The following is a 27,125-nucleotide window of genomic DNA, read 5'->3' as shown; positions in this document are numbered from 1 at the left end:
CTGTTTCTGCTGTGCAAGACTGATATATCTTTGCTGATCAGACTACAAATAATAGTGGAAATTCCCAGAAGGTGAGAAATTGGGAGGCTGAGGGGTTAATTATTTTTATTTAAGAAGAATTTTATTGTGAACGATCATCTCAAAGTATTCCTAGATGTCAAAGATTTTCCTATTGCTGGCTCCATTTCAAACAATCAATCGAGTTTATTTGTATGGCTAATTTCAGCAACAATATAGTTCAAAGAGCTTTACATCATAAAATGGCAAAAATATAGTCATTAAAAGACACCATAATCGACAATTGAGAAAACCTGTAACAAACATTACATTTTGATAAATGCCATCATCGATACACATCCAATATGTTGGTCAATGTTCCTTGTAATTTGGCCTCTGAAGACAAATATTCTCCTCTGATGCGCGACCAAATGACCTACAACAACTCACGGCTTATCATGCTTTTATTTTGAAAACCGACACGCAACATGAAGGAGTCACGTGTCCCAAGTGATGCGAGGCATCATTTGTTGCCAGTCACGTGGTTTTCAGCAAGGCGACATAAGCATCGAAGCGGGGCTTCATTGACACGCCCCCTTCTTACTCGAAGCCTGGCTTCAGATGGCCCATCACTAGGAAGTGCCATTTGTACCATCTGTGGCTGGGATTTGGTTGGGTTTTGGTTGCTGTTTGCTCCGCTGGCCTTAGTGGCTGCAGCTGGAGGTTGTTGTGGCGTGGGCTTCCATCTAGTCCTCGCCTGCTGATCCGAAATTGGACAACGACAATTTGTTCCATTGCTTGAAGTGTTTTTCTTTTACAGTTTATATTTGTGTATTGAAATTACTAATGTGTTTGCTTTCTTTTGTTTTGATTTACTAATTTGCTTTCTTTTGTTTTGATTTACTAATTTGCTTTCTTTTGCATTGCATGTTTTACTTATTTTTTGGAATAATTGAAACTGTCCTTACTTGACATGATCCCTTTTCTTTCCAGGGACCAAGTAGTAGGCCTGAAGCCATGTTTTTAAAAGAGAAATGTTTTAAGGAAATTGTTTAATAAAATATTGTGTACTATTCAGTCTGTGTTCCGGTGCATCTTGTAAATAACTTTTAAAAAAGATCTCCCCCTGCTGGTCGCATTCAGATTCTCACTTCTGATGGCACTTAGAATTATTAAGTGACAAAGGGTCAATACTTGGGTATCCCCTTTGTCATAAATGCTGTCTTAACCAAAATAATGTACGGTAATATATTATCTGGAAGTAATCTGGGTAATGGCTCAAGATTTAGTGCTGACGTCTAAGCGTCAAGTAAACACAAATCGGTCTGAATAAAATAACAATACTAATGCGCGTGTGTTCATAACTATAGAGAAAAAAGATCTGTCTTAGCATCTTCACTAAAATGCTTAGCTCCCCCTTAGCACATGCAGAAAAAAATTTTTGGAGCCGTCACTGCCCATCACTAAGTTTTACATCAAACCATAGACCTAGGTACCTTGTGATATTTTTAGGTCTGGACTTGGACTGGGCCATTCTAACACATGAATATATATTATTTTAAACCATTCCATTGTAGCCCTGGCTTTGTGTTTAGGGTTGTTGTCCTGCTGGAAGGTGAACCTCCACCCTAGTCTCCAACAGGTTGTCTTCTAAGATTGTCCTGTATTTGGCTCCATCTATCTTCTCATCAACTCTGACCATCTTCCCTGTCCATGCTGAAGAGAAGCACCCCCAGAGCATGATTCTGTCACCCCTATATTCGATCAAATATCTGACCAAAGCATATTGTTCCACATTTGATGTGGCTTTTGACAAACTGCAAACAGGACTTTTGGTTTTCTTTTAACAATGGCCACTCTTCCATAAAGACCACATTTGTGAAGTACATGACTAATAGTTGTCCTATGGACAGAATCCCCCACCTGAGCTGTGGATCTCTGCAATTTGTCCATGGGCCCCTAGGCTACAGCTCTGATCAGTGCTCTCCTTTTTCAACCTGTATGTTTAGGTAGATTGATTTGGCTTGATGTTTACAATAGTGTCATACTCTTCCATTTCCTAATGATGAATTGAACAGTGCTTGTGAAATGTTCAAAGTTTGGGAAATCTTTTTATAGCTTAAGCCTGCTTTAAAATCCATAACTTAATTCTAGACCTGTCTGATGTGTTCCTTTGACTTCATGATGCTGTTTGTGCCTCAATTTTCAATTAGCCAACCTCTAAAGCAGGGGTCTCAAACTCCAGTCCTCGAGGGCCGCAGTCCTGCAACTTTTAGATCTGCCTCTGCTGCACCACACCTGAATAGAATAATTAGGTCATTAGCAAGGCTGGGAGAACTGATCTACACAAGCAGGAGGTAATTAAGCCATTTCATTCCAGCGTTTTGTACCTGTGGCACATCTAAAAACTGCAGGACTGCGGCCCCCGAGGACTGGAGTTTGAGACCCCTGGTCTAAAGCCATCACAGAGCAGCTGTGTTTGTACTGTGATTAAACTACACACAAGTGAACAGTCATCAGGCAACTTCTGAAGGCAATTAGTTGCATTCAGAGAAAAGGGGGTGCATACTTTTGTACAGCACACTGTTCAGTTTTTTATTTGTCAAAAAATGTTCTGAATCATATATAATTTTCTTTCTACTTCACAGTTGTATACCACTTTGTGTTGGTCTTTCACATTAAATTCCAATGAAATGTATACAAGTGTATGGTTGTATTGTGACAAAAATAGAAAAGTTCAATAGATATGAATCTGTATCTTACAATTTATATAAAATGTCTCAAATGTTTGGCAGAAAGCAACTTATTGTACAACTGTAATTATGTTTTTTTGTTTGTTTTTTTCTTTTACAATTGTAATCTGGAGTCTAGTGAAAGAAACCAACATGCAAGGGTGTGGTTATCTACAAACATGGCTTTTGATGGCCTTTTGTGTGGTCATATTCATGTTCAGACAGGCCATTTAAAAAGAAAAAGTAAAGCCAATTACCCTTTCAGTCAGTTTGTCATAAGCACTTTCTCTTCCTCATTATATAAATATGTTGTTTTAGTTCCATGTTTCTTTTCTTAGTAATGTAGTGGTATTGAACTGTATCTATTTCCTCCCACAGAGAAGATAAAATTTCAGGCTGAAAGTGAGCTACAAGAAGTTGCTGAAGCACAAAGTAACACAGTTTATCACTACATTTTCATGCTGGAGGACACACATAGTTGTTTTGCATACAGTTAGAGCTCTGAAAGACCAAGGATGCAGAGTCGAGTCAACGTTCTCTTGGAGACATTGTAGGAAATGCTAACAATAAAAAGCAACTCCTGTAACTGGACAATCCCAAATTTATTATTAAAACATTTTGAGTAGTACACATGCTATCATATTTATATTTATCATGAAATATTTCTATTCTTCCAACATTTAATTCACAAAAAATATAAGACTGGGTAACAATGGGTATTTCTTATACAGTAATATATGTTATTTTTATTTTTCTAACTTCTTATTCTCTAATAGACTTTATTTTGGTTAACATTTACTGTACTTTATGTAATATTTACAGTATTTCAGCTTTCAGACACAGTTTGAAATACCATGGAATAATTAGAATTTGCATCAAAGCATTTCTGATTTTGGATCTATTTTTTTGCAATGAAGAAAATCTGACACATCCTATGTAGAAAGATAACAAATGACACTGGCATGAAAGCAATACAAAAGGGGCAATGTCAAGCTAAGCTGTATTTGTCATGTTGGACGCTAATCGCTTGACCCACATGCAGAACACAATCAGGAGATGGAGGAATCAGATAAATAAAATTTATTAATGAACAGATCAACAGAAGTGAAATGTGAATAAGTTCGGGCCCCCACTGGATCCGGGGCGTGAGTGATCTGAGGACTGGAGAGATGACAGGTAAGTAGACTGTAGGAATAATGGGGAAGGTGGAATGGAGCGGGCTTACTGGGAGAGATGAAGGGGATTCGCCAGGGAGGAAAGTTGTAGAGAGGCTGGAGTCCGGGTTCTCGCACAGGAGAGGGGTTCCGATGGCGGGGAATAGCCGAAGGGAGGCACGTCGGAGGGCAGGCAGGTAGTCGGACCGTAGTCGACCGAGGGACGTTTCCACGGGAGGAATCCTGGTCAGGGAGGTCAGAAGGGAAAAAACTCAGATTAGCAGAGTACACGGATAAATTCTCAGAGGGGCTCAGGGTACCAAAACAGGTAAGACACTCCGGCGCCGGCGAACTGGCCACCCGCTCCTCTTATGCTGGTGTTGATGAGGCTGATAACGCACAGGTGTGCGGTGACCATCCTCCTCCAGAAAACTCCTTGTGGCTCCCCCTGGTGGACAAAACAACTCTCTACAAAAACTCCAGCCTCTAACAGTATTTTGTTGTCCATTATTTATTGGACAACAAAATACTATGTAATGATTGGAAGAGCTCATACACTTGGTTACAAATTGTTTTCTTTGAAGGCAATATTTACTTTAGTTTCATATTTGAAATGTTTCGGGTTTACAGTCTTTTGGAAACAAAATGTGTCACTTTGAATGTCACTGTATAGGCCGGTCTGTTAACCGTTTTGAAAATGTGGAGTTGCAGCTGACTACAATCAAGAAAAAACATAACAAATGTACATTTTATTTAACTAGCGCTTTTCTTACTCAAAGATGCTTTGCAGAAACAAAGTTGGTGACTTTACAATGTCACCATTGTGACATTGTAATGTCATCATTACAAAGTCCCATTGTAAATGGGACTTTACAATGTCACCATTGTAAAGTCCCATTTCAGAAAGCAGTGCTAACAAGCCCTGAGTAAACTTACCCAGATCTGTGATACTCAGGATTTTCAGTTTCTGAACAGGACATATCAATTTGGTCACTGAATCACCAGTTGTAACAGCTGTAACTGTGTCGTGTCTCTTTAACACAGCCTAAGTTATTGCTGTCACACATATGTGCCACTACTCCCCTGTTAACAATTCGGGAGACTCGTGCTGCCGATGGATGGATGGACTGAGACGGACCTTTATACTCCCTAACTCTTAGTAACATTATGGGTTATTTGGACTCTGCTTTTTTGATATTTGATTATGAGCAGCCTTAATTATCTTTGGATTTATAGAGGAACAACCTAGAGTCAGCAAACAGCTTAAGTAATTACAGCTAGGAACTAGGAAAAGGAAAAGTCTTACAATCTAAAAAAAAAACTTTCTCCTTCCACATGTCGATGTTCTCCTGGCAAGACACTGAAGCCCCAAGTTGGCCATCGACCTGAGTCTCACTGTACGAATGTGTGTGCTTGTGAGTTGACTATGTGAATGTGGCTCTAGCCTAAAGCTCTTTGAGTGGTAAACTCAGTCCATTTAGAATTCTCATATGAATATGAAGAGTATTTCCATGAAGTCATTCATTCCTGGATATGTATTCTTGTTAATAGAAATTGATTGTTCACAATCAATCTGTGCACCTGTTTTAGTTGAACAGGTGCACAGCATCTGACAGTAATCTAACTTACTGTCAGGCCCTTTCTTGAGTCTCCTCAAGTGATCAAATGATAATTGTAAAAAAGGTCCACCTCCTCTCCCTGTTAGCCACTTATAATACATATTGTGGAGGAATATCCACTAGACAATTACCATGAGAAAAATCTGATTTACCTGTCAGTTAAGATTGTGGCTTCACTGTATTTGCTCCTGTTACTTAGACCATGCCCTTCCTCTGAGACCAGGGCTTAGTCCAGAACTTCAATTTGCATGTCAAAAGCTACTTGAATGAGAAGCTCCCCGGATACTCAGTACCTGACATGCAAATCCATTGGGGGACCGGTTAAAATGGCGGATATGCACAGTCATCACAGGTGTATGACTTTCTACACAGAAAGTCTCCTGCAACAGCCTCCCACACCCACCACTGCCATTCTCTCTCCACCATTCTGTCCGGAGAGAATGCAAATTTTTCCTGTGATTTTACTGGGATGTTTCACTTGCAGATTGTCTAGGAATAAAACTGTAGTTGTGAAGGGGGATATATATGTTAGTGAGTAACAGATCTCATCAGCTATTTCAATTTTCAACATCAGAGTGTACATTTTAAGAACAAACAAAAGAAAGAAATGCCAAGATCTTTTCTTGTGAAGAAAAAGCGCAGTGCCTGCGGTGCATGGCAATGGAAAGAACCAGAACAGCATCAATGGAAAGAGGACAATACTATACGTAAGATGCATATATTTTTGTTCTGATTTTATTGCAGTATGGATTTAACCTGGCTCAGCTGTTAAATTCTAAACAAATGTTTTCTTAAATCTTATTTTTCAGTGACAGAAAATACTATGGAGAAGATAATATTCAATCATGACATCCAACAGCCCCGCACAGGGAATCCCTTAGAACAGATTGCAGGAAGTGGGACAACAGTGGAAATTAGAGTCCCAGTATCTTCCACAGAATCAGGGGACCAAGGATCAGAAATCAGAAGCTGGTCAAAAATGGGGCCTTTCGGTTTTCCAGCCACATTAGCTTCCATCAGCAGAGCAAAGGTATTGTCAGTTTTATTGTTTAAACCAACTTTTCTTTTTACCTTCACTTTGTTAAGAATGTTGTCCTAATTAGCAACAAATTGAATAAAAACTTTTTGTTATTGGAAAAACATGAATGCACATTAAGAGAGAAAGAAATTTGAATATATCAAAAAAGTTTTTTGACATCCAAGTCAAATTTAAATGTGACAAAGGAACCAATCCCCAATTTAGCACTCTTGTAGGTAAGGACAAACTACAACATTTATCAAGTTGTTATCAAGATTCAACTGAAATGTGTCAGATTCAGATTCATTTACAAGCTCAGTTACATCAACTAAATCACCAGTTCAATGTGATGCTTTATACAAAAAAAACTAACTTTATTTTAGCACATTAACTGATCAAACCTCGGTTCATGTAAATTAAAAAGCCTGTGCTGTTATTTACATATAAGATGGTCAGAGGAAAACAGGCTCATGCCAGCAAGCTGGAGAATTCTCATTTACATGCAAAACCAGCAGAGTAAGGTTTTGGCTTTGAGCGTTAGGAGTTCCGTTTTTTATTCTTACAAAACTTGAAAGTGTGTAAGAAAGAGATCCAATTCATTATGACAGTGTATAACTTTTAACACTATGCAGCAGCCAGCAGCACTACAACACTTTTTAGATTTAATTCAGTGCAACTAGGAAGAAGAAAACACTGAAAACCAACATGCTGCATCTACTAAGTGCTTTTAATTTACAGCACAAAATTGACATGGTCACAAAAAGTTGATGATACAGTGACTTGACTAGTAATTAAGTTGTCAGTAAATCTGGAAACCACTGGCATTTACATACCGAGCTCATATTTACTTAGAAGCTTAATGACTCTCCCAGAGAATGTACCATGCAGATAAATAAAGTGTTAAATAAACTCCACAGCTGTTTAACATCATGCTAAACAGAGACAAATACAAGGTAATGCTAAGAGAAGGTTGGGAGAGACTGCAAAAGACCTAAGACTGTGGCAGAATTTTATAACTCAGTAGAACTGCCACCTTTTGCCATGCAGCCAGCACTACAGGGGAGATCAAAGAATTCTCTGTTCATGTTGTATAATGAACAACATTATACAAAGTCCAGACATACAGTACATCCAAGTGAGAATCTTTGGAAAGACTTGAAACATTACTGGTGGTCACAGTTGCTCTCTCACAAATATGGATGTGATATGGCTTTTTTTCCTACTTAACAATGTATTGGCCTATCACAAAATTAGCATAGATACAACCTGTAATCTGACTAAATTCAAATTTGTCAGGTTACTAAAACATTGCAGGGTTTCCCCCAGAAAACTTGCTAAGCCCAGTGGTCGGGGCATGGAGGCGGTCCACCGGGGTTTTGTATTTAAAAGATGTTATGTTGACAGGAAATGTAAAAATATTACTTGGTAATTATATGTTATGGGAAAACATCGCCAGTGAAATGCTATTTAAACCCACAACTATAGAGTCTTAAAAACAACAAATAAAAAAATACAATTAAAATGAATATCAATTATTTGCACTTCTGTTTAATCCAAATTAGGTCAGCGACTCCATGAGGCCCCCAGGGCTTCAGGGGCCCATAAATGCTAATATTTTAACACAGATCACAGATATATAAATGTAACATTTGTTTATTGAGATTATCAATGCTGCTAAATTTGATATGAACATAAACTAAAAGATTTTAAATCGTTTAACATTTAAATGCAAGATTTTAAGGAGCTTGCAAGTTTACTTTGTAAAAGTTCAAAGAACAATATTCATAGTTAGATTATTTTGTTATGACAGCTACAATCTGATGCTATGAGTTTAATCTTTGAGTTTGAGGTCTGTTTGTTCACAAATACAAATTAGTAAACTGCAATTATAACTTATTGCTTTTTAGGTTGGCCAATTAAACTACTGCCCCGCTCATAGATTTCACTAAATCTAACAAAGAAGCTGTTAGAGATGTTGATGTTTTTAGAAGCAAGAAGGGCCCCTAAGTTAAATTTTGCTCAAGGTCTCAAACAGCCTTGGACAGGTGTTCTTTCTAAATACATCAACTATAAACCTATCTTCTATTAATCCATCTTTAATGAATAAATCTGCTCCACCAGTGAAACGCTCAGAGAACAGAGACCCTTGCAATCACTGTACAGTAAAGCTCAATGGAATATAGTTCCAATTCTTCATAATAACAGGAAACGAATCCTGTAAAATTCTGTAATCAACTTTCTTAAATTAGTGTTTCTCTTGCAGGCCCGCCCTCGCAGTACGCCTGTTTCGGGTGATTTTGGGTGCTCACTGTGCCACAAAATCTTTCCCCTGCAGCGCATGTTGACACGCCATCTCAAATGCCACAGTCTTGTAAAGAGACACCCCTGTCGATTCTGTGGCAAAGGATTCAATGACACCTTTGACCTCAAGAGGCACATGCGAACTCACACAGGTTAGAGATGTCAATTGCTTATATAAAAATAATTTATATTCTCTTCACACAGAATGAGAAAATATGTAGGAAAGTAATAGAACATATGGTTCATTGTCTGGAGTTTACAGCTTCAAATAACGATGGAACAGAAGACCAATTAAAGAAAAATGTTATATTAAAACATCCAGAATTTGTAACATTTGTTGTATTGGTCAATTTTCCTTTTTGTGATGAAGTGAAAGGGATGAAGCTTGAACAAATGCTGATAATTTAATCCTTGCTCAATGCAGTTTTAGTTTTTTAACTTCAGCCTTTGCTCACCTCTCCTCATCAAAGGGAGGAGTTTGTGTGTAACATAAAATTCTTGGGCATCCACATCACCTCTGACCTGTCTTGGTCACACAACATGTCTTTTCTGGAGAAGAAGGACCAACAAAGACTCTTCTTCTTCAGGAAAGTGCTGAACTCTACCCCCAGCTGCTTAGAAACTTTTACAGAGTTGTAATTGAGAACACCCTCACAAAGAAAATCCCATGAAAATCACATGAAAACCACACATGTGGTTCATTCAAATTTTTACATGTGAATGATGTGAATCACATGTGATTCACACATTTCCACATGTGATTCACATGTGAGCACATGTGATTTAAAAAAAATCACAAATGTTTATACATGTGATTCTCATTATTTCAATGCATCTTTCACATGAAGTCTTATTTCATTTTGTTTACAAAACGGTTACAAAACCTTGCTATGAATAAAGACATGTGAGACAAATATATTTGACCAAAAAAAATTATTTATTTATTTATTCCTCTTTAAAGCTATTCACAATCAGAATGTTGCGTATCTAAATGAGCAACATTCTGTGGAAGATCAAAGAATAATAATGAAAAGCAAACAATTTCAACACACAAATTGCAGCACCGTGATCAGCCAGCCACAGGACGACTTGACTATTGGTTTACAGTACATCGTTTTGCCCTGGCTGCCTGTGTAAAGACAAATTCAAAGATTACTTGAGCAGAAGGTATCAAATAATCTAATTACATTACATTTAACTTAATGTAATGTCACCTCTCAGCGCGTCTCCTGGTGTCCTTCAATTTTTGTGCCATGCAAACTTTGATGTCAGAGACATCAACATCCTTGAACACCTTCTTAATTTGGTCTGTATAAATTAATGCAAAAAAGTATTTATCAGTTGATCAATATGTATTTGTGGATTTCACATGAATTTACTGCAAACTGAAAAATGCACATGTGGTTCACACAAATTTTCACATATGAAGGATTTTTGAAAAAGCACATACAAAATATGCGTGATTTGAGAATGTTGTGTGTTGAAATCCTATATGATTCCCTTGTGATGACATGTGTATTACATGTTCATCACTAGTAATTCACATATTTTCTACACGTGTGATTCACATCTGTAACCACAAAATCACCCACATATATGTGCTTTTATCATGTAATTTACCTGAGATTCACATAATGGTGAAATTTATTGTGTTTCACACCCCAGGAAAACTACATAATTTAAAAAGGCAGTCGTAACTTTTTGGCTGAAGACATAACTCAAATGCTTGTGTTGATATATGAGGCTTTCTAGAATGAGGGATAGAGGGTTGTGGTGATTAGTAATTAAGTTACTTTTTAGGTATACTCACCAATGACAAGGTTTACTTTATCCTGGTCAAGGCTTCTCTTTCCATTTCCAAGAATTCCTTTCTTTCCAGTCACTGAACATGTTGACATTTCTTCAAGAGTGAACTCCCTCCCGCTGTACCGCTGAGTGTAGTCAAGTCCCACAGAGTTTGCTGTATGATTTTTCAAAGACACTCTGCAAAAATAAAAAAATAATTTTATATAAACTCCAAAATATATCATGTCTTTTATCTGAAACTATTCACATGACTTCTAACACCAGCTCATAGACATACCTCTCCTTCTTTAATTGGTTGGAAGAACTGGATGACTGCTGGACAGCCTTGACTGCTTCCTTGACACTTTTATATATTGTGTCTGACAGTCCTGAATCACAATATAAGACATCAGACATAAGAAGTTATTTGGCAACCATTTTGTAAGAGATTTGTGAACTTACCGTCTTGTAGTAGTAAATTTGCCTTTCAAAGTCTCTTTATTTCCTTATCCTTCTTTCCAATTATTTCCTCTAACTTTTTGATGTGATCCTCCAACTCTGTAATCTGAGATTTGTCGTCTGTCTGATGTTGTGAACAAAAACTATTAGTATGACTCAACCATCAAACAAGGGGAACAATTTATATATATAAAGCTCCTTATTTGTATATGTGTATGCGTGCACTATGTATAATATATATGGCATATACAAAAAAGTATGTATGTGTGTTGCCTGCATCTTACATGATCCGAAGGATCACAGGTTGTCTCTGCGTCGTCGTCGTCTTCTGAATTATTGGAGGCTTGAGGCTGATTAGCCTGATTAGAAAACAGAAAAAACGTAAGGTTTACCTTTAAAAGTAATTTAAAAATATTAATAATAATTTCCACAGAACCAAAATGTTTTTCTTAGTGAACTGAGTGAACCAATCCCACAAGTGAACCGCTGACACACACACACAAACACACAAGCAGCTCAGAAGTGCGCTGTGCTTGGTTTATTTCATTTGTGAAGTCAGGCAGATTTCAACTTCGATCGAAGTGTAAGGATGGGTGGGGTGGGGTGCCCCCCCCCTCCCTTTAGAGAAAAAAAACCGAGCTCGCGCTGTTGCTGAGTTAACGGTCGCTCAACAGCAGCGCGAGCACCTGTTTCAGCTAAGCTAGCGTTAAGTCGTCTCTACTAAGAGCTGAGGGAACTAACCTGTTAACAATGATCTTCGAACATAAAACACACACACACACACATATATATATATATATATATATATATATATATATATATATATATACATACCTTTGAATTTTGTGGACGGATTTTTTTGTTTTCTATCCAGCGTTTCTCAGCGTCCCGAATGACCTGGAGACTTTCTGTTATATGTATAGCCTACATAAAAGCAAAAGAACAGTACAAGTATTGAATAAGAATCAAGAAAAGTGATATATTTCATTCATTTGTGTTTAGTGAGAAAAAGGACACAATACTAAAAATATTACCATTTACTTTGAGAATCTGAGCCGGAAAGGCTTTCCAACCATCCTTCGGTGGTTTCTTCCCAATGACCCCATGATCCACCCAGCCGATCCTCTTCGGGTCGAAAAGCATTTTTTTGTTTTTCACAAATGTGTCACTGCCCACACTGACCTTATTTTCTTTAACCCACCTAATTAAAACATAAATATTTTCTTTTTAGTTCTGCTACCACAAAAAAGCTTGCAGCCTCAGGTACGATTTCTTTTCTACGTAAACTTGCGCGAGATTTACATATATGTAATGAGGAATTTGAGACGTCAGTAAAATGATTAATTGTATGCACATAAGATTAATTGTATGCACATAAGATTAATTGTATGCACATAAGATTAATTGTATGCAGATAAGTATAAGCTAAATACCATTGGAAGCGGTACTGACCATATTACATTGGTTAACAGCAAAACTCACAACAAACACATTTTCACTTGATTTATTTACAAAATAAAAATTGAATTGCATTACAGATGGGTGTGAGTGTTTACTTATCAGATTTATTCCATTGATGACATATAACATTTCAAAAATATTAAATGTGAATATATATGTTGTACATTCATCAAATATATCTTAAATGTATAACTATAATACATTCAAGTACTTCAAAATATTGAGAAATGTGGGTATGACAGGCAATTAAATGATATTGACATGTGAAAAAAATTATGTGATCACAAGATGCAAGGAACATTGAACACATGAACAAAATACTTGACCACATGTGGAAAATATGACCCACATGTGGGAAATGGGAATCACATGTGATTTTTTTGTGGATTATGTGATCACATGAAAATCACATGTGATCACATGTGATTTTCATGGGATTTTTTTGTAAGGGCTCTGCCTCAGTATGACTTTGTGATATTGCAGCTTGCAATATGGAGCTGACGCTGCGGAGTCTGCTACATTCGGTAAATGTTAGCAGACTGCAAAGGAAGGCCAGTCGTATTGGTGCTGATTCCACACTAGACACAAAATCTTTATACAGCTGCCATCTAGGAAATGAAGAAGGCATATAAAGACCACAACCAGCCAGCTGAGGGAGAGGTTTTGAGCGAATTCAGGTGTGCTGGACAGGGGATGGAGGAAAAATTGCAAGCCTGGAACTCGTTAAATCTGGACACTGTTCTAAGTTAACTAAGATGTAACTTTTTTTCCCCTGTGGTTGACAAGATAAAATCACATTATTGGAATTCTATATTCTATATTAATATGTCTATCTGACCTTTTGGGGGCGAAATTCACAAGTTAATTTTGTGAAAAGGTTATGCACAAACTACATTTGAATATCAAGGTCAAGAAAGTACTTTTTCAAATTATTACAGCCTTTTTTTCTGGATTATATGCTGTAGTCCTCTATGATACGGAATCTGTTCATTGATGGTTATGTTTCTAGGAATCATTGTACTATCTTCTATAGTCCACAGTGTTCACTGATAAACCTCAGATTCAGGAGAAATATTTTATGACCTAATGTAATACTCACGATGTATTTACAGTTAATAGAACAGACAATAAGACCAGTGCTAGGTTCGGCTACGGGAGTAGAGAAATGTATAGGTGTATTAATGACCACAGACTAGAAAATAAGTTTAAACTGCCGGCTTATTATTGGTTAAAAAAGAAAGGAAACAACAATATTACAAACAGTTGACATACATTTAAAACAAAATTCATTCAAAAATAGTTTCCCTGTTTCTTTCAGAATATTTGATTTAATCCCTGTTTGAAATTAAACCTAATGTTAGGTATTATAGGATACTATTTATTTAAACCTAGGTTATAGTTTTATTTAAGTTCAAGTTGATACTATTAATCTTTTTAATTTGAAGTTTGTTTGTTTTTAATCTTTTAAAATCTAATTTAGTTATTTAGTGTTCTTTTTAAGAAGTTAAGGTTTTTTAATTTCCTGTTTTAACCAATTCTTGTTTCTATTATAACCCAACAAACAATTTTACATTCCACACACTAACAATGGATAATGAATGTGGTTCGAGAAAAGAAAAACAATAAAATACAACAGAAAACAATCCAGCAAAAGGCCGAATAACTTGTGCTTCAAATCAATGTCTTTTCTCTCTGATGATCCTGAAGTGTTAATCCTGTTTCTCTGACTCCACTCTTCAGCTGCAAACATGGGCAGGTCATACCAGTTTGGATGATACACAATGTCCAGCAGAGGGCGTAGCTCCTGCTAGACAGCGGTTAAAGGCGCCTTGGGTTACGCCTCGCCATCTTGTTTCTCACTCAGAGAATCCAAGTCAGCAATTGACTCGGAATTTCCCGGTTCAATTTTCCAGCAGAACCTTAAAGGCCTGGTTTAGTAACCAACAAAGCATAAGAATAAAGTAATATGCTCGCCGATTTGGCGGCTGAACATCGTGTGTGTGTGTGTGTGTGTGTGTGTGTGTGCGCGTGTGTGTGTGTGTGTGTGTGCTTCACCCACACCAGCTCATCCGTTACTTCCACGGTTAACATAAAACAACATAAATGCGCTACTTTAGCTTTCTGTTTCAATGAAATAAAAATTATCTTACAAATAACATCCTTCACAGAAAATAAAATACACTTTTTAATTCACCAAGTGTGTAAACGCAGTCAGTTTAAAAAATGCGGAAAGCTCCTCCTCCAAAAATGGAAAAAGGTTTCCAGACAGCAGGTAGACTTTTTAATCGTCGATTTTCTCTTATCTCTCTCTCTTTCACAGCACAACTCTTCTAGCTTCTTCGCTCTCTCTGCTTCTTCTTCAAGCGCCAGAGAACGTAGCAACCCGGTTGGCTGGAGCTAGTCACATGGGCTACACATCAATGTGATCCTTCAGAATAAGAGATTTTTCTCACACTTTTAGCTGCAGAACGGAAAATAAATCTCTGTTTTATACGGTTTTAAATAAAATAAAATATAATAACATAAAATACAGCATTTATGTCTGTAATTATTATTTTAAAAATATTTTTAACTATTTTAAGACCTATTTATTTATTTACTATTTATGCATTTTTAAACTATTTTTATGAAAGGTCTTATATTTATTGAGGGCTATGTTAACCTGGGCTACACTAACTTACTGCCAAAATGTAACTGGTTGAGAAAAGATTAAAGAACAACCACAGGTGATAGTACTACTACTTTTTATTCTTTATTCTCCTCCCTTCTGCAGGTATCCGTCCCTACAAATGTGAGCTGTGTGAGAAAGCTTTCACACAACGTTGCTCTCTGGAGTCCCATATGAGAAAGATTCACGGTGTTCACCAGCACTATGCCTACCGGCAAAGACGCTCTAAGATCTTTGTATGTGAGGACTGTGGCTATACCTCAAGTCGGCCTGATGAGTACTTCCTTCATGTGAGGCAACATCATCCAACCAGTCCTGCGCTCCGTCGCTACTATCGCCGACATGCCCATGAGAACAGCTCACTTTCATCAGCAAATTCTAAACTCAACCCTTATCTCTTGTACTCAGCCCAAACATATTATATGTAGAGTTCATTGTATTTCTTGACTCATGCGAAAACCAATATTTAAGCTGCATTTATTACAAGGTATTTCACTGCCATTCATTAAGAAATACTGGATTGGATTGAATGTTTCATTGTGCAGCATTTAGAAAATCTATTTCCTCTAATATTGAACAATCTTTGGTGTTAACAATCATGCTATGCTTTGAGTCGATATTTTCTGTAAAGAATTTTTAAAAAAAGATGTCCTACAAATACCAATTATTTTACTCAGTTATAAATCTTTTCTTTCTTGAACAAATAGTTTTAAGGTATTTGAGGATAAACCGAACCTTATCTTCCCCTGCTGATAATCTAAACACTAAAGTAAAAAATCACGAGCAAAGTCAATTAAGTACTAGATAACTATTGATATACAAAGGTAAGGTATAGATTAGTGGTGTGTAGTAACACATGTGTTTTATGTACTTACATTGGTAACAAATATGGTAAATACATTTTGTAACAACATTGTACTAATTGTCCTTTATTGCTGTTCTGATGTTCTGCAAATAATTTACTGTTATTAAATTTATGGACAAGTTATTTTACTTATAGTGCTAAAATTTATTGTTTTCAATACTAATTGTTAAAACGTAAGTTTTACACAGTTCATATTATTGATGAAATGTATAACTTTAAGTATAACTTAAAGATCTCAGAAATTTATGTTAAATATCACCTGAAGTGATATTAGTAATTTGATATTAGTAGGGTTCTATCACTGAGAACCCTCATTTGGGATCCCAGTGATAGAGCTGGCCATATTGAAAGGCTATCAGTTCTCAAAGCAGCTTCCTGAGTTCAGCTCCCGGCTCTGGGTCATGGACCTTACCAAGATCCGCCCACAACCGACCCATGTCACCGCAAGTCTCACAAACAAAACCTCGCTGCGCGTTTTTTCTATGTAAACATGACTCGATTAGTGCATAATTTCTACTGGATTTTCACAACATATCAGCTACTACAATGGACAGAGGAACTAACAAGTTCATGTCATCATCTGGGAGAAGGTTACTGGTTTCTGAGTCACAAGCTGGTTGCAAACCTGAGGCCAGCAGGTGTCAGTCAGTTATGGTAGATCTGAAATTTGGTTTGATGACCTCAAATGAGAAGCTACAGACTGACAGGAGGAACCAAAGAGCTTTGTAAAGGTAAAGGCAAATCTTCTGAAGTTGGGATATAATTAATTTAATTTCACATAATTACTGCGGTAGAAGCCATTTGTTTGTTAAAATTTTATGAAATATATTTGTTCTATTTGATGTTTGTTGTGAATGATGTATACTCACAAACAAACGAGGAAATTAGTCCAACGTTTAGAAACTACAGCGGCTGTAATGAGCCACAGCAAAGGGAAACAAAGGTAAAATATAGTGATGGGATTTTCGGCTCCTTTTCGAGATGCGGCTCTAATGGCTCTTCTTACTGTGGAGAGCCGGCTCTTTCGGCTCCCAAACGGCTCCCCATATATATTTTTGACATTATTAATTAATTAATAGCTTAAATCTAATTTTATAATATTTTGTTTCATTATTGACATTGTTAAGCACTTATGATGAGTAAAAATGCCGTATAACAATGCTATAGCAATACCGATGCGTGTGATGTCCGCATGTGCCTGTGCAGGTTGTTTGTCGAGCCTGCAGATAGGAAATGCTGACTTTGCACAGTCTGCACTCTGCCCTGGAGCTTGATGTAACATTAAAATGAGTCCAAATCTTGCTCCGTTTTCTGTCACTCATTTATTTTCACCTATTCAGTTCTCACACTGACTCCCCTTCTTTCTGTGCTTCTTGACCGCTGACTGAGTGTCTGTACATAAACACCTGCCGAAGAACGCTATACAGCTTGGCCAATTGCCTGCTGTTTCCACAAAAAAAGTGGAGATAAACTTTTTTTTCAGCGTTTTCCCGCCACATTATTAATTGAAACTATGTGTGATTGGTCAGATGTGTGGAGCACACGCTTGACATGAGGGCAGTGGACCGACCGAGGGAAAAAAAACTCTCCGCTCTAGCAGAAGATCAAAACGCGCAAGGAGAGGGAGAAGGGGGAGGAGTACGGAGCCCTCTAGGGGACATGGGGAATTTTTTTTCTTTTGCGTTCCCTCGCAAAACATTTGCGTTACCTCGCAATACTGTACTGGTCAGTTATGCAGCATAATTGAATACTGCAAGCCTTTCCTACGGTGGGCGCCGTACTTTCTGCTTTAATATAAGGTTATGTGAGGTATTTCCATGAATTTTAATATCTTTTTGTGAAATATCCGAAGTTTTATTTCTTTCTTTAGGATAGAAAGGCACCACAAACCTACGATATAAACAGAATCCTTCCGTAAGTAGGAAAGAAATAAAAATACATTATAATTTGGACTATTTCTGAGTTATTATCGCGGGTAATAAATCATCTGACAGTTTTGATTGTGTCTCTGTTGTGTTCTAGTCTGAATGGTTTAAAGAGCTGCTTTCAGTTCCATCTTAGCCTTAACAGACATAAACATGCAGTAAAAAATAAATCGATTTTCAATCAGTGTTTTGCACCAAACAGTTTTTACTATTAACAAGTTTTTATTATTAAAAACACGACAAACTAATGATGGTAAAGGGCCGCACTGGGTTAACTCTGGGAATCTCATCTGTCCGTTTATCAATCAACTCCAAACCTCTTCTTTGTTCTGTCACAATTATCGATTTATTCCATTTTGATGATCAGGTTCCAAACTTTGCAAGGACTGACCGCCCCGCTCACCGCTTCCTCATACACACAAAGCCAGTATCCTTCCCATTCATACCTGGTGACGTCACTCCCTCGTCGACACACCTAAGTGTCAAAGCCGCTGCTCCTGTCATATCAGTAATTACTTATTTCATTCATATGGCTCTTACAGAGCCTCAGTGAAAACTTGTTTATTATTATTAACTGTTTGGTGCAAAACATTGATTGAAAATCGATTTATTTTTTACTGCATGTTTATGTCTGTTAAGGCTAAGATGGAACTGCACTGAAAGCAGCTCTTTAAACCATTCAGACTAGAACACAACAGAGACACAATCAAAACTGTCAGATGACTTATTATCCGCGATAATAACTCAGAAATAGTCCAAATTATAATGTATTTTTATTTCTTTCCTACTTACGGAAGGATTCTGTTTATATCGTAGGTTTGTGGTGCCTTTCTATCCTAAAGAAAGATATAAAACTTCAGATATTTCACAAAAAGATACTAACATTCATGGAAAAACCTCACATAACCTTATATTAAAGCAAAAAGTACGTCGCCCACCGTAAGAAAGGGTTACAGTATTCAATTATGCTGCATAACTGACCAGTACAGTATTGCGAGGTAACGCAAAAGTTTTGCGAGGGAACGCAAAAGTTTTGCGAGGTAACGCAAAAGTATTGCGAGGTAACGCAAATGTTTTGCGAGGTAACGCAAAAGTTTTGCGAGGTAACGCAAAAGTTTTGCGAGGTAACGCAAAAGTATTGCGAGGTAACGCAAATGTTTTGCGAGGGAACGCAAAAGAAAAAAAATTCCCCATGTCCCCTAGAGGGCTCCGTAGAGGAGAGACAGCGAGGCACCGCAGGACAAAAAAAAACGATGTGGGGAAAAACGATCGGCTCTGGCACTTGCAGAGCACAAGCACAACGACAGGGAGGCGGAGAGACAGCGATATACTGTAGAAAAAAACCCGGCTCCCAAATAGGATCCTAAAACGGCTCCCATTGTGGAGCCGGTTCCAATCGTTCACTTCAAAGAGCCGGCTCTTAGAGCCGGATCGTTAGCGACCGACACATCACTAGTTTCCCCTACTACATGTCGGCTGCCCAAGTGGCTGGTGTGCTTGATCCGCCCATCTGAATCGTAAGTGCCATTTGTACCATCTGTGGCTGGGACTGTGGTTAGGTTTTGGTGCTATACCTGCAGTGCGTTTCTGCAGCGTTGCTCTGCTGGTGTTAGCGGCTGCAGCTGGAGGTTGTTGCGGCGTACGGCTTCCATCTAGCCCTCGCCTGCTGATCCTCTCTCTCCCTGGGTCGGCTGTGCTACCACTCCTGGGTAAGCTACCTGTTTAGATTCTAATTTACTTTACCTGAATCCACGGTTTTCTAATGAGTTTTTTTGGTTTAGGATTGTTTTGGAGTTGCAGCGCTTGGACGCTCTGCTGTCTTGTCTCGCCGGTGTTTGTTTGGGCCGCTCTCAACGAAACCTGTTGCTGATTGGACAGGTGTTATGCCCAGAAATGCATGCCTGCCGAGAATTGCATCCCCTGTCGCGGGAGCGCGCATCGCTCTAAACTCTCGCATATTGATGAGAAAACGGACTGAAATATGACCGAAGAGGACATTTTTGAAGATATTCGTAACATTATCACGTTTCTTAACCATGTAAGCCATAAAACGGTGGGTTTTATTTCGCAGATTAATTGAAATAAATACGGTTTTTATAGCTTTATTGAAACATCTGAGTTGAACGTTTTTCAGTCAGCGTCTGATGAAAATGGTCTCCGCAGATGGTTTGAAATTCCCCGATTTTTCTTTTAACACAATGGCTTAAAGCATTACAAAACAGAAGCCCGTTGTGTAGAATATTTTATATCACCCTTTACTGTCTAGTCTATTAATGTAGGGGGGATGATTTTAATTTCTGAGCCTGCCAATATTTGTATCCCCTGTCTATTGTCCTGTTGATATGAAACTTACAGAAGTAGCTCAGAGAACAAGTGTCATTACGTAGAAAAGGTAAAATCCCTCTTAACTCTTTATTTCTCCATTTTAGCAGGGGATGCATTTTACGGCAAAGCCTATTATTAGCCTGCCAAAATATGCATGCCCCCTCTATTTTCCTCAAACATTATAATATTGATATGAAACTTATACCAGCAGTTCATAGAACAAGTGTGATTATGTAGAAAAAGTTATTCCACTCATAACTCTGTATTTCTCCATTTTAGCAGGGGATGCATTTTTTGGCAGAGCCTATTATTAGCCTGCCACAATATGCATGCCCCCTCTATTTTCCTCAAATATTATCCTATTGATATGAAACTTATACCAGCAGTTCATAGAACAAGTGTGATTATGTAGAAAAGTTATTCCACTCTTAACTCTTTATTTCTCCATTTAACCAGGGGATGCATTTTACGGCAAGGCCTATCATTAGCCTGCCAAAATATGCATGCCCCCTCTATTTTCCTCAAATATTATCCTATTGCTATGAAATTCATACCAGCAGTTCATACAACTACTCTGATTATGTAGAAAAAGTTATTTCACTCTAAACTCTTTATTTATCCAAGTTAGCAGGGGATGCATTTTTTGGCAAAGCCTATTATTAGCCTGCCAAAATATGCATGCCCCCTCTATTTTTCTCAAATATTGTCCTACTGATATGAAACTTATACCAGCAGTTCATAGAACAAGTGTGATTTTGTAGAAAAAGTTATTCCACTCATAACTCTTTATTTCTCCATTTTAGCAGGGGATGCATTTTTTGGCAAAGCCTATTATTAGCCTGCCAAAATATGCATGCCCCCTCTATTTTTCTCAAATATTGTCCTACTGATATGAAACTTATACCAGCAATTCATAGAACAAGTGTGATTATGTAGAAAAAGTTATTCCACTCATAACTCTGTATTTCTCCATTTTAGCAGGGGATGCATTTTTTGGCAATATGGATGTCGAGCCTGCCAAAATATGCATGCCCTATCTATTTTTCTCAAATATAGTCCTACTGATATGAAACTTATACCAGCAATTCATAGAACAAGTGTGATTATGTAGAAAAAGTTATTCCACTCATAACTCTGTATTTCTCCATTTTAGCAGGGGATGCATTTTTTGGCAATATGGATGTCGAGCCTGCCAAAATATGCATGCCCTATCTATTTTCCTCAAATTTTATCCTATTGATATAAAACTTATATCAGCAGTTCATAGAACAAGTGTGATTTTGTAGAAAAAGTTATTCCACTCATAACTCTGTATTTCTCCATTTTAGCAGGGGATGCATTTTTTGGCAAAGCCTATTATTAGCCTGCCAAAATATGCATGCCCCCTCTATTTTTCTCAAATATTGTCCTACTGATATGAAACTTATACCAGCAGTTCATAGAACAAGTGTGATTATGTAGAAAAAGTTATTCCACTCATAACTCTGTATTTTTCCATTTTAGCAGGGGATGCATTTTTTGGCAATATGGATGTCGAGCCTGCTAAAATATGCATGCCCCCTCTATTTTCCTCAAATTTTATCCTATTGCTATGAAATTCATACCAAAAGTTCATACAACTACTCTATTTATGTAGAAAAAGCTATTTCACTCTAAACTCTTTATTTATCCAAGTTAGCAGGGGATGCATTTTTTGGCAATATGGATGTCGAGCCTGCCAAAATATGCATGCCCTACCTATTTTCCTCAAATTTTATCTTATTGATTTAAAACTTATATCAGCAGTTCATAGAACAAGTGTGATTTTGTAGAAAAAGTTATTTCACTCTAAACTCTTTATTTATCCAAGTTAGCAGGGGATGCATTTTACGGCAAGGCCTATCATTAGCCTGCCAAAATATGCATGCCCCCTCTATTTTCCTCAAATGTCATCCTATTGATATGACATTCATACCAGTAGCTAAGAGGATAAGTGTAATTATGTAGAAAAGGTAAAATCCCTCTTGACTCTTTATTTTTTCAAGCTAGAAGGGGGATGCATTTTTTGGCAATATCGAATTTGAGCCTGCCGATATTTGCATGCCATACCTATTTTCCCCAAATATCATCCTATTGATATAAAACTCATACCAGCAGTTAAGGGAACAAATGTGATTATGTAGAAAATGTTATTTCTTTATTATCGCTATTGCAAGGATACTGAAGGAAATAAATCTGACAATGCATCTTTGCTAAATGTAAAGCATGCACAAACCATTTTTATTTTGGTTTAACATAAAAATTAAATCACTTTTTTTCATTAATTTCAACAAAAGAATATTCATAACAAAAATTTTTGGAAAACCAATTAAGTCAACAAAAATTATGTCACATGTTTAAACTGAAAATCCACTAAACTGCAGTCATTAAAGAATTAGATTGGTACAAACATAAAATCTATAAGCACATTGCACAGCAGTAGCCTGTGTCGGTTTGTGGGACCTTAACGCAGCCTTGGTGGTACCACCAGTTGCATCTGTCACATGCGATCTGTAAATAAAAATAGCAAAATAGTCAAATAACAACATAAAGAATATTCAACATAAAGAATGTTTTTTTTTAGTTCCATGTTTACTGAAGGTAATATTGGGTTTTGTCAACATAAAGCTTCTTCTTAATCATCAATATATGATTGGTAGCCCTTTATTTGAGGAGATGACAGCATGTTCCTGACATGTATGGAGGTAAAAAAATTCTAGGACCATAAGCATCTGTGTTTAATGTTTTACAACTGTACTTAAAAAAAAAAAACTTAAACAACTTCCCACTTACCTGCCTTGGGTGTTTATTTATTTTATTATGATTTATTTTTGTATATCTAAATACTTTGCAACTATTTTAAGGATGGTATACGGTTTGCTTGAATTTATTTTTCACTGCATTACATTGTTGTCTTACCCACATATGATCTTCTGTGTCCTCACTGCCACAGTGTCTGCAGAGATTCTCCACTGAGTCTACAGAAAAACAAACCGCATCTTTAAATCAATGTTATAAAATAATCTTAATGGTAATTTTTTTGCGTTTTTTTCTTTTAAATAATTCCATTTGTTAGTGTTCTTTTGAAAGTGGAACTACAATAATCCTCTGTGTAGATCTCAGTCGTCTAATCATCCCTTTTTTGATAATGTCTGGTCTCATAAACAAATACAAGTAATAGAAACTGCACATCATATTGGCATATTAGGCAGGCTCACATGGTGTCTGTCTATTCATGAATTGAAACACACATGTATTTAATGTATTTCTGGGATTTATGGTAAAAGAAAGTATCATTTAGTGTTTACTTTTTTATAATTTTCTCCAACTTGAGCCACTGAACGTATAAAAATGGCATTCAGAAAATTTTAATATGTCTACATATACATGTATGTACATCTTGTGAAATTTGTCATTTTGTAAATGTTAATTTTATGAAAACACAGTAATGCATATAATGGTTCACATAATACATCTCATTCCAGTTTAGTACTTTCACAAACTGCAAATCCTTTTTGCTTATTAAGTTACATTAAAGCTACTCAAGAAAAGTGTAATTGTATCCTAGAACAATTTTAAGTTTGTTGATTATGTTTTTTGCCTCAACAGTTATTGGGCTGTGTTATGTGTAATTTATTTATTAGAGATCAAGGCCAGGTGTATTGAAATGTTCTTCACTAATTGAATTTGACATAAACACTGACATGATTGTACTTCAAACATCTGCAAAGTTCAATATTTTAATATTTCTAATTAGATAAAATAGCTGACCTAACACAATTTTTTTTGTGCGTGCATGATTTTACACACAACATAGTATCCCACCCACATAGGAACTGAATAAAAAATATGTCAAAAGATACCTGATTCTGAGAGAAGTGTGGAAGAAATGTTGAGTCGCATGGTATTAACAGCTTCTGCTGTTGATGGAAAGTTCAGGTCCTTGTTTTCCAGTATGCACTCTGCAAACTGTAAAGGCAAATATATTTTTTTGAAAAAAGAAAGAAGATTAACAGTGGACTCATTACAAATACAAAATATTTGTCAAAGTATTAGATTGTCATATAGAGGTCATGACATTTATGAATAATTAGACATTTTTGCTGTACTTATTTCAGACTCTTTCCATTGTCATTAAAATAAATCAACCATGTAATAAAGCAATAGAATTCATAAACTACATTATATTTCAGGCAGAAATGCACAGTTTAAGTTGTTAAGCCAAAGCTGTTCATCATCTTAAAAGTTCTACTCCTACAAAATAGCATTAGATTAATGGCAATGTGATTATTAGACCACCACTTTCATATTAATCTTTTTTTCACAACATCAAAAACATAAACTAGCATGTATACCAATATATTGATATATAATTCTATCTATCTTCAGACATAGATAGATATACATGTATGTGGAAAGAGACAGAACAGTACACATAAAGGTTATATAAATTGATTTGTAAACAGACAATGTTCTACATTACTTAAGAAATATAAGTAATCATAGTCAAGTATATACAGTACAAACCAAAAGTTTGGACACACAGTTGTGTCCAAACTTTTGGTCTGTACTGTATATATATATATATATATATACTGTATATAAAAACATAAAACCACGGCTGCCCAAATCACGGCAGAATTAAATGTGCACCTCAACTCTCCTGTTTCCACCAAAACTGTACGTCGGGAGCACCACAGGGTCAATATACACGGCCGGGCTGCTATAGCCAAACCTTTGGTCACTCGTGCCAATGCCAAACGTCGGTTTCAATGGTGCAAGAAGCGCAAATCTTGGGCTGTGGACAATATGAAACATGTATTGTTCTCTGATGAGTCCACCTTTACTGTTTTCCCCACATCCGGGAGAGTTACAGTGTGGAGAAGCCCCAAAGAAGCGTACCACCCAGACTGTTGCATGCCCAGAGTGAAGCATGGGGGTGGATCAGTGATGGTTTGGGCTGCCATATCATGGCATTCCCTTGGCCCCATACTTGTGCTAGATGGTAGTCCACTGCCAAGGACTACCGAACCATTCTGGAGGACCATGTGCATCCATGTATATATATACACTGCTCAAAGAAATAAAGGGAACACTCAAATAACACATCCTAGATCTGAATGAAAGAAATATTCTCATTGAATACTTTGTTCTGTACAAAGTTCCATTTGCACAACAGCAGGTGAAATTGATTGTCAATCAGTGTTGCTTCCTAAGTGGACAGTTTGATTTCACAGAAGTTTGATTTACTTGGAGTTATATTGTGTTGTTTAAGTGTTCCCTTTATTTTTGAGCAGTATATATATACTGATATATATATATATATATATATATATATATTTAAACAGCACTTACTTTAAGCGCAAACACACCACATGAAACCACATCTTGCTGGATGGCATGTTATACTGTTTCACATTTCCACATTGACACTTTCATCCCTTTGCTTCTCATAAATGTCCTTGTTGAGAGGATAAAATGTTAAATTAACATTCTAGTTATCCAATTATGACATTTTTTATTATAATAAACAATAATTGTTCTTGTTTTTCTCACCTTGTTACTTCCAAGCACCTCTTCACATCTTTTTGGGACTCTCCAAGTGAGTTAAGGAAACCTATTGTTATGAATATTCTTTTGTTGAAATTAATGAAAAAAAGTGATTTAATTTTTATGTTAAACCAAAATAAAAATGGTTTGTGTATGCTTTACATTTAGCAAAGATGCATTGTCAGATTTATTTCCTTCAGTATCCTTGCAATAGCGATAATAAAGAAATAACATTTTCTACATAATCACATTTGTTCCCTTAACTGCTGGGATGAGTTTTATATCAATAGGATAATATTTGAGGAAAATAGAGAGGGCATGCAGATATCGGCAGGAACAAAATCCATATTGCCATAAAATGCATCCCCTGCTAAAATGGAGAAATAAAGAGTTATGAGTGGAATAACATTTTCTACATAATCACATTTGTTCCCTTAACTGCTGGTATGAGTTTTATATCAATAGGATGATATTTGGGGAAAATAGGTATGGCATGCAAATATCGGCAGGCTCAAATTCGATATTGCCAAAAAATGCATCCCCCTTCTAGCTTGAAAAAATAAAGAGTCAAGAGGGATTTTACCTTTTCTACATAATTACACTTATCCTCTTAGCTACTGGTATGAATGTCATATCAATAGGATGACATTTGAGGAAAATAGAGGGGGCATGCATATTTTGGCAGGCTAATGATAGGCCTTGCCGTAAAATGCATCCCCTGCTAACTTGGATAAATAAAGAGTTTAGAGTGAAATAACTTTTTCTACATAATCAGAGTAGTTGTATGAACTGCTGGTATGAATTTCATAGCAATAGGATAATATTTGAGGAAAATAGAGGGGGCATGCATATTTTGGCAGGCTAATGATAGGCCTTGCCGTAAAATGCATCCCCTGGTTAAATGGAGAAATAAAGAGTTAAGAGTGGAATAACTTTTTCTACAAAATCACACTTGTTCTATGAATTGCTGGTATAAGTTTCATATCAGTAGGATAATATTTGAGGAAAATAGATAGGGCATGCATATTTTGGCAGGCTCAACATCCATATTGCCACAAAATGCATCCCCTGCTAACTTGGATAAATAAAGAGTTTAGAGTGAAATAACTTTTTCTACAAAATCACACTTGTTCTATGAACTGCTGATATAAGTTTTAAATCAATAAGATAATATTTGAGGAAAATAGATAGGGCATGCATATTTTGGCAGGCTCAACATCCATATTGCCAAAAAATGCATCCCCTGCT

The 27,125-nt window shown here is 36.7% G+C and overlaps 1 protein-coding gene and 2 long non-coding RNA genes across 3 annotated transcripts; 2 read left to right on the top strand and 1 right to left on the bottom strand.

Annotated features, from left to right (window-relative positions):
• The first annotated feature begins 5,831 nt into the window (after positions 1-5,831).
• On the top strand, positions 5,832-16,118 carry LOC114152633 (putative transcription factor ovo-like protein 3). Its single transcript, XM_028030567.1, has 4 exons — positions 5,832-6,209; positions 6,312-6,532; positions 8,784-8,973; positions 15,300-16,118. Exons 1-4 carry the CDS (start codon positions 6,110-6,112, stop codon positions 15,620-15,622), a joined length of 834 nt encoding a protein of 277 aa, XP_027886368.1. The 5' UTR covers positions 5,832-6,109; the 3' UTR covers positions 15,623-16,118.
• A 3,247-nt stretch (positions 16,119-19,365) lies between these two features.
• On the top strand, positions 19,366-19,857 carry LOC114153436 (uncharacterized). The gene is made up of 3 exons (XR_003597327.1): positions 19,366-19,501; positions 19,578-19,693; positions 19,766-19,857. It is a non-coding gene; the product is annotated as an uncharacterized LOC114153436 (long non-coding RNA).
• A 2,818-nt stretch (positions 19,858-22,675) lies between these two features.
• Positions 22,676-25,728, bottom strand: LOC114152722 (uncharacterized). Its single transcript, XR_003597214.1, has 4 exons — positions 25,683-25,728; positions 24,191-24,296; positions 23,247-23,305; positions 22,676-22,838 (listed from the first exon to the last, which is right to left on the bottom strand). It is a non-coding gene; the product is annotated as an uncharacterized LOC114152722 (long non-coding RNA).
• Positions 25,729-27,125: the final 1,397 nt, after the last annotated feature.

The sequence above is a fragment of the Xiphophorus couchianus genome, chromosome 11 (assembly GCF_001444195.1).
Source record: "Xiphophorus couchianus chromosome 11, X_couchianus-1.0, whole genome shotgun sequence".
NCBI classification, from domain to species: domain Eukaryota; kingdom Metazoa; phylum Chordata; class Actinopteri; order Cyprinodontiformes; family Poeciliidae; genus Xiphophorus; species Xiphophorus couchianus.
Note: the sequence above shows the minus strand (reverse complement) of the source record. Positions and strands in the feature narration are given on the sequence as shown.

Bases quoted from the DNA above. Each gene is read 5' to 3' on its own strand.
- LOC114152633 (XM_028030567.1), top strand. From the start codon at position 6,110: ATGCCAAGATCTTTTCTTGTGAAGAAAAAGCGCAGTGCCTGCGGTGCA. The intron at 6,210-6,311 runs GTAAGATGCATA...CTTATTTTTCAG, and splicing joins GAAAGAGGACAATACTATAC to TGACAGAAAATACTATGGAG. The intron at 6,533-8,783 runs GTATTGTCAGTT...TTTCTCTTGCAG, and splicing joins CTTCCATCAGCAGAGCAAAG to GCCCGCCCTCGCAGTACGCC.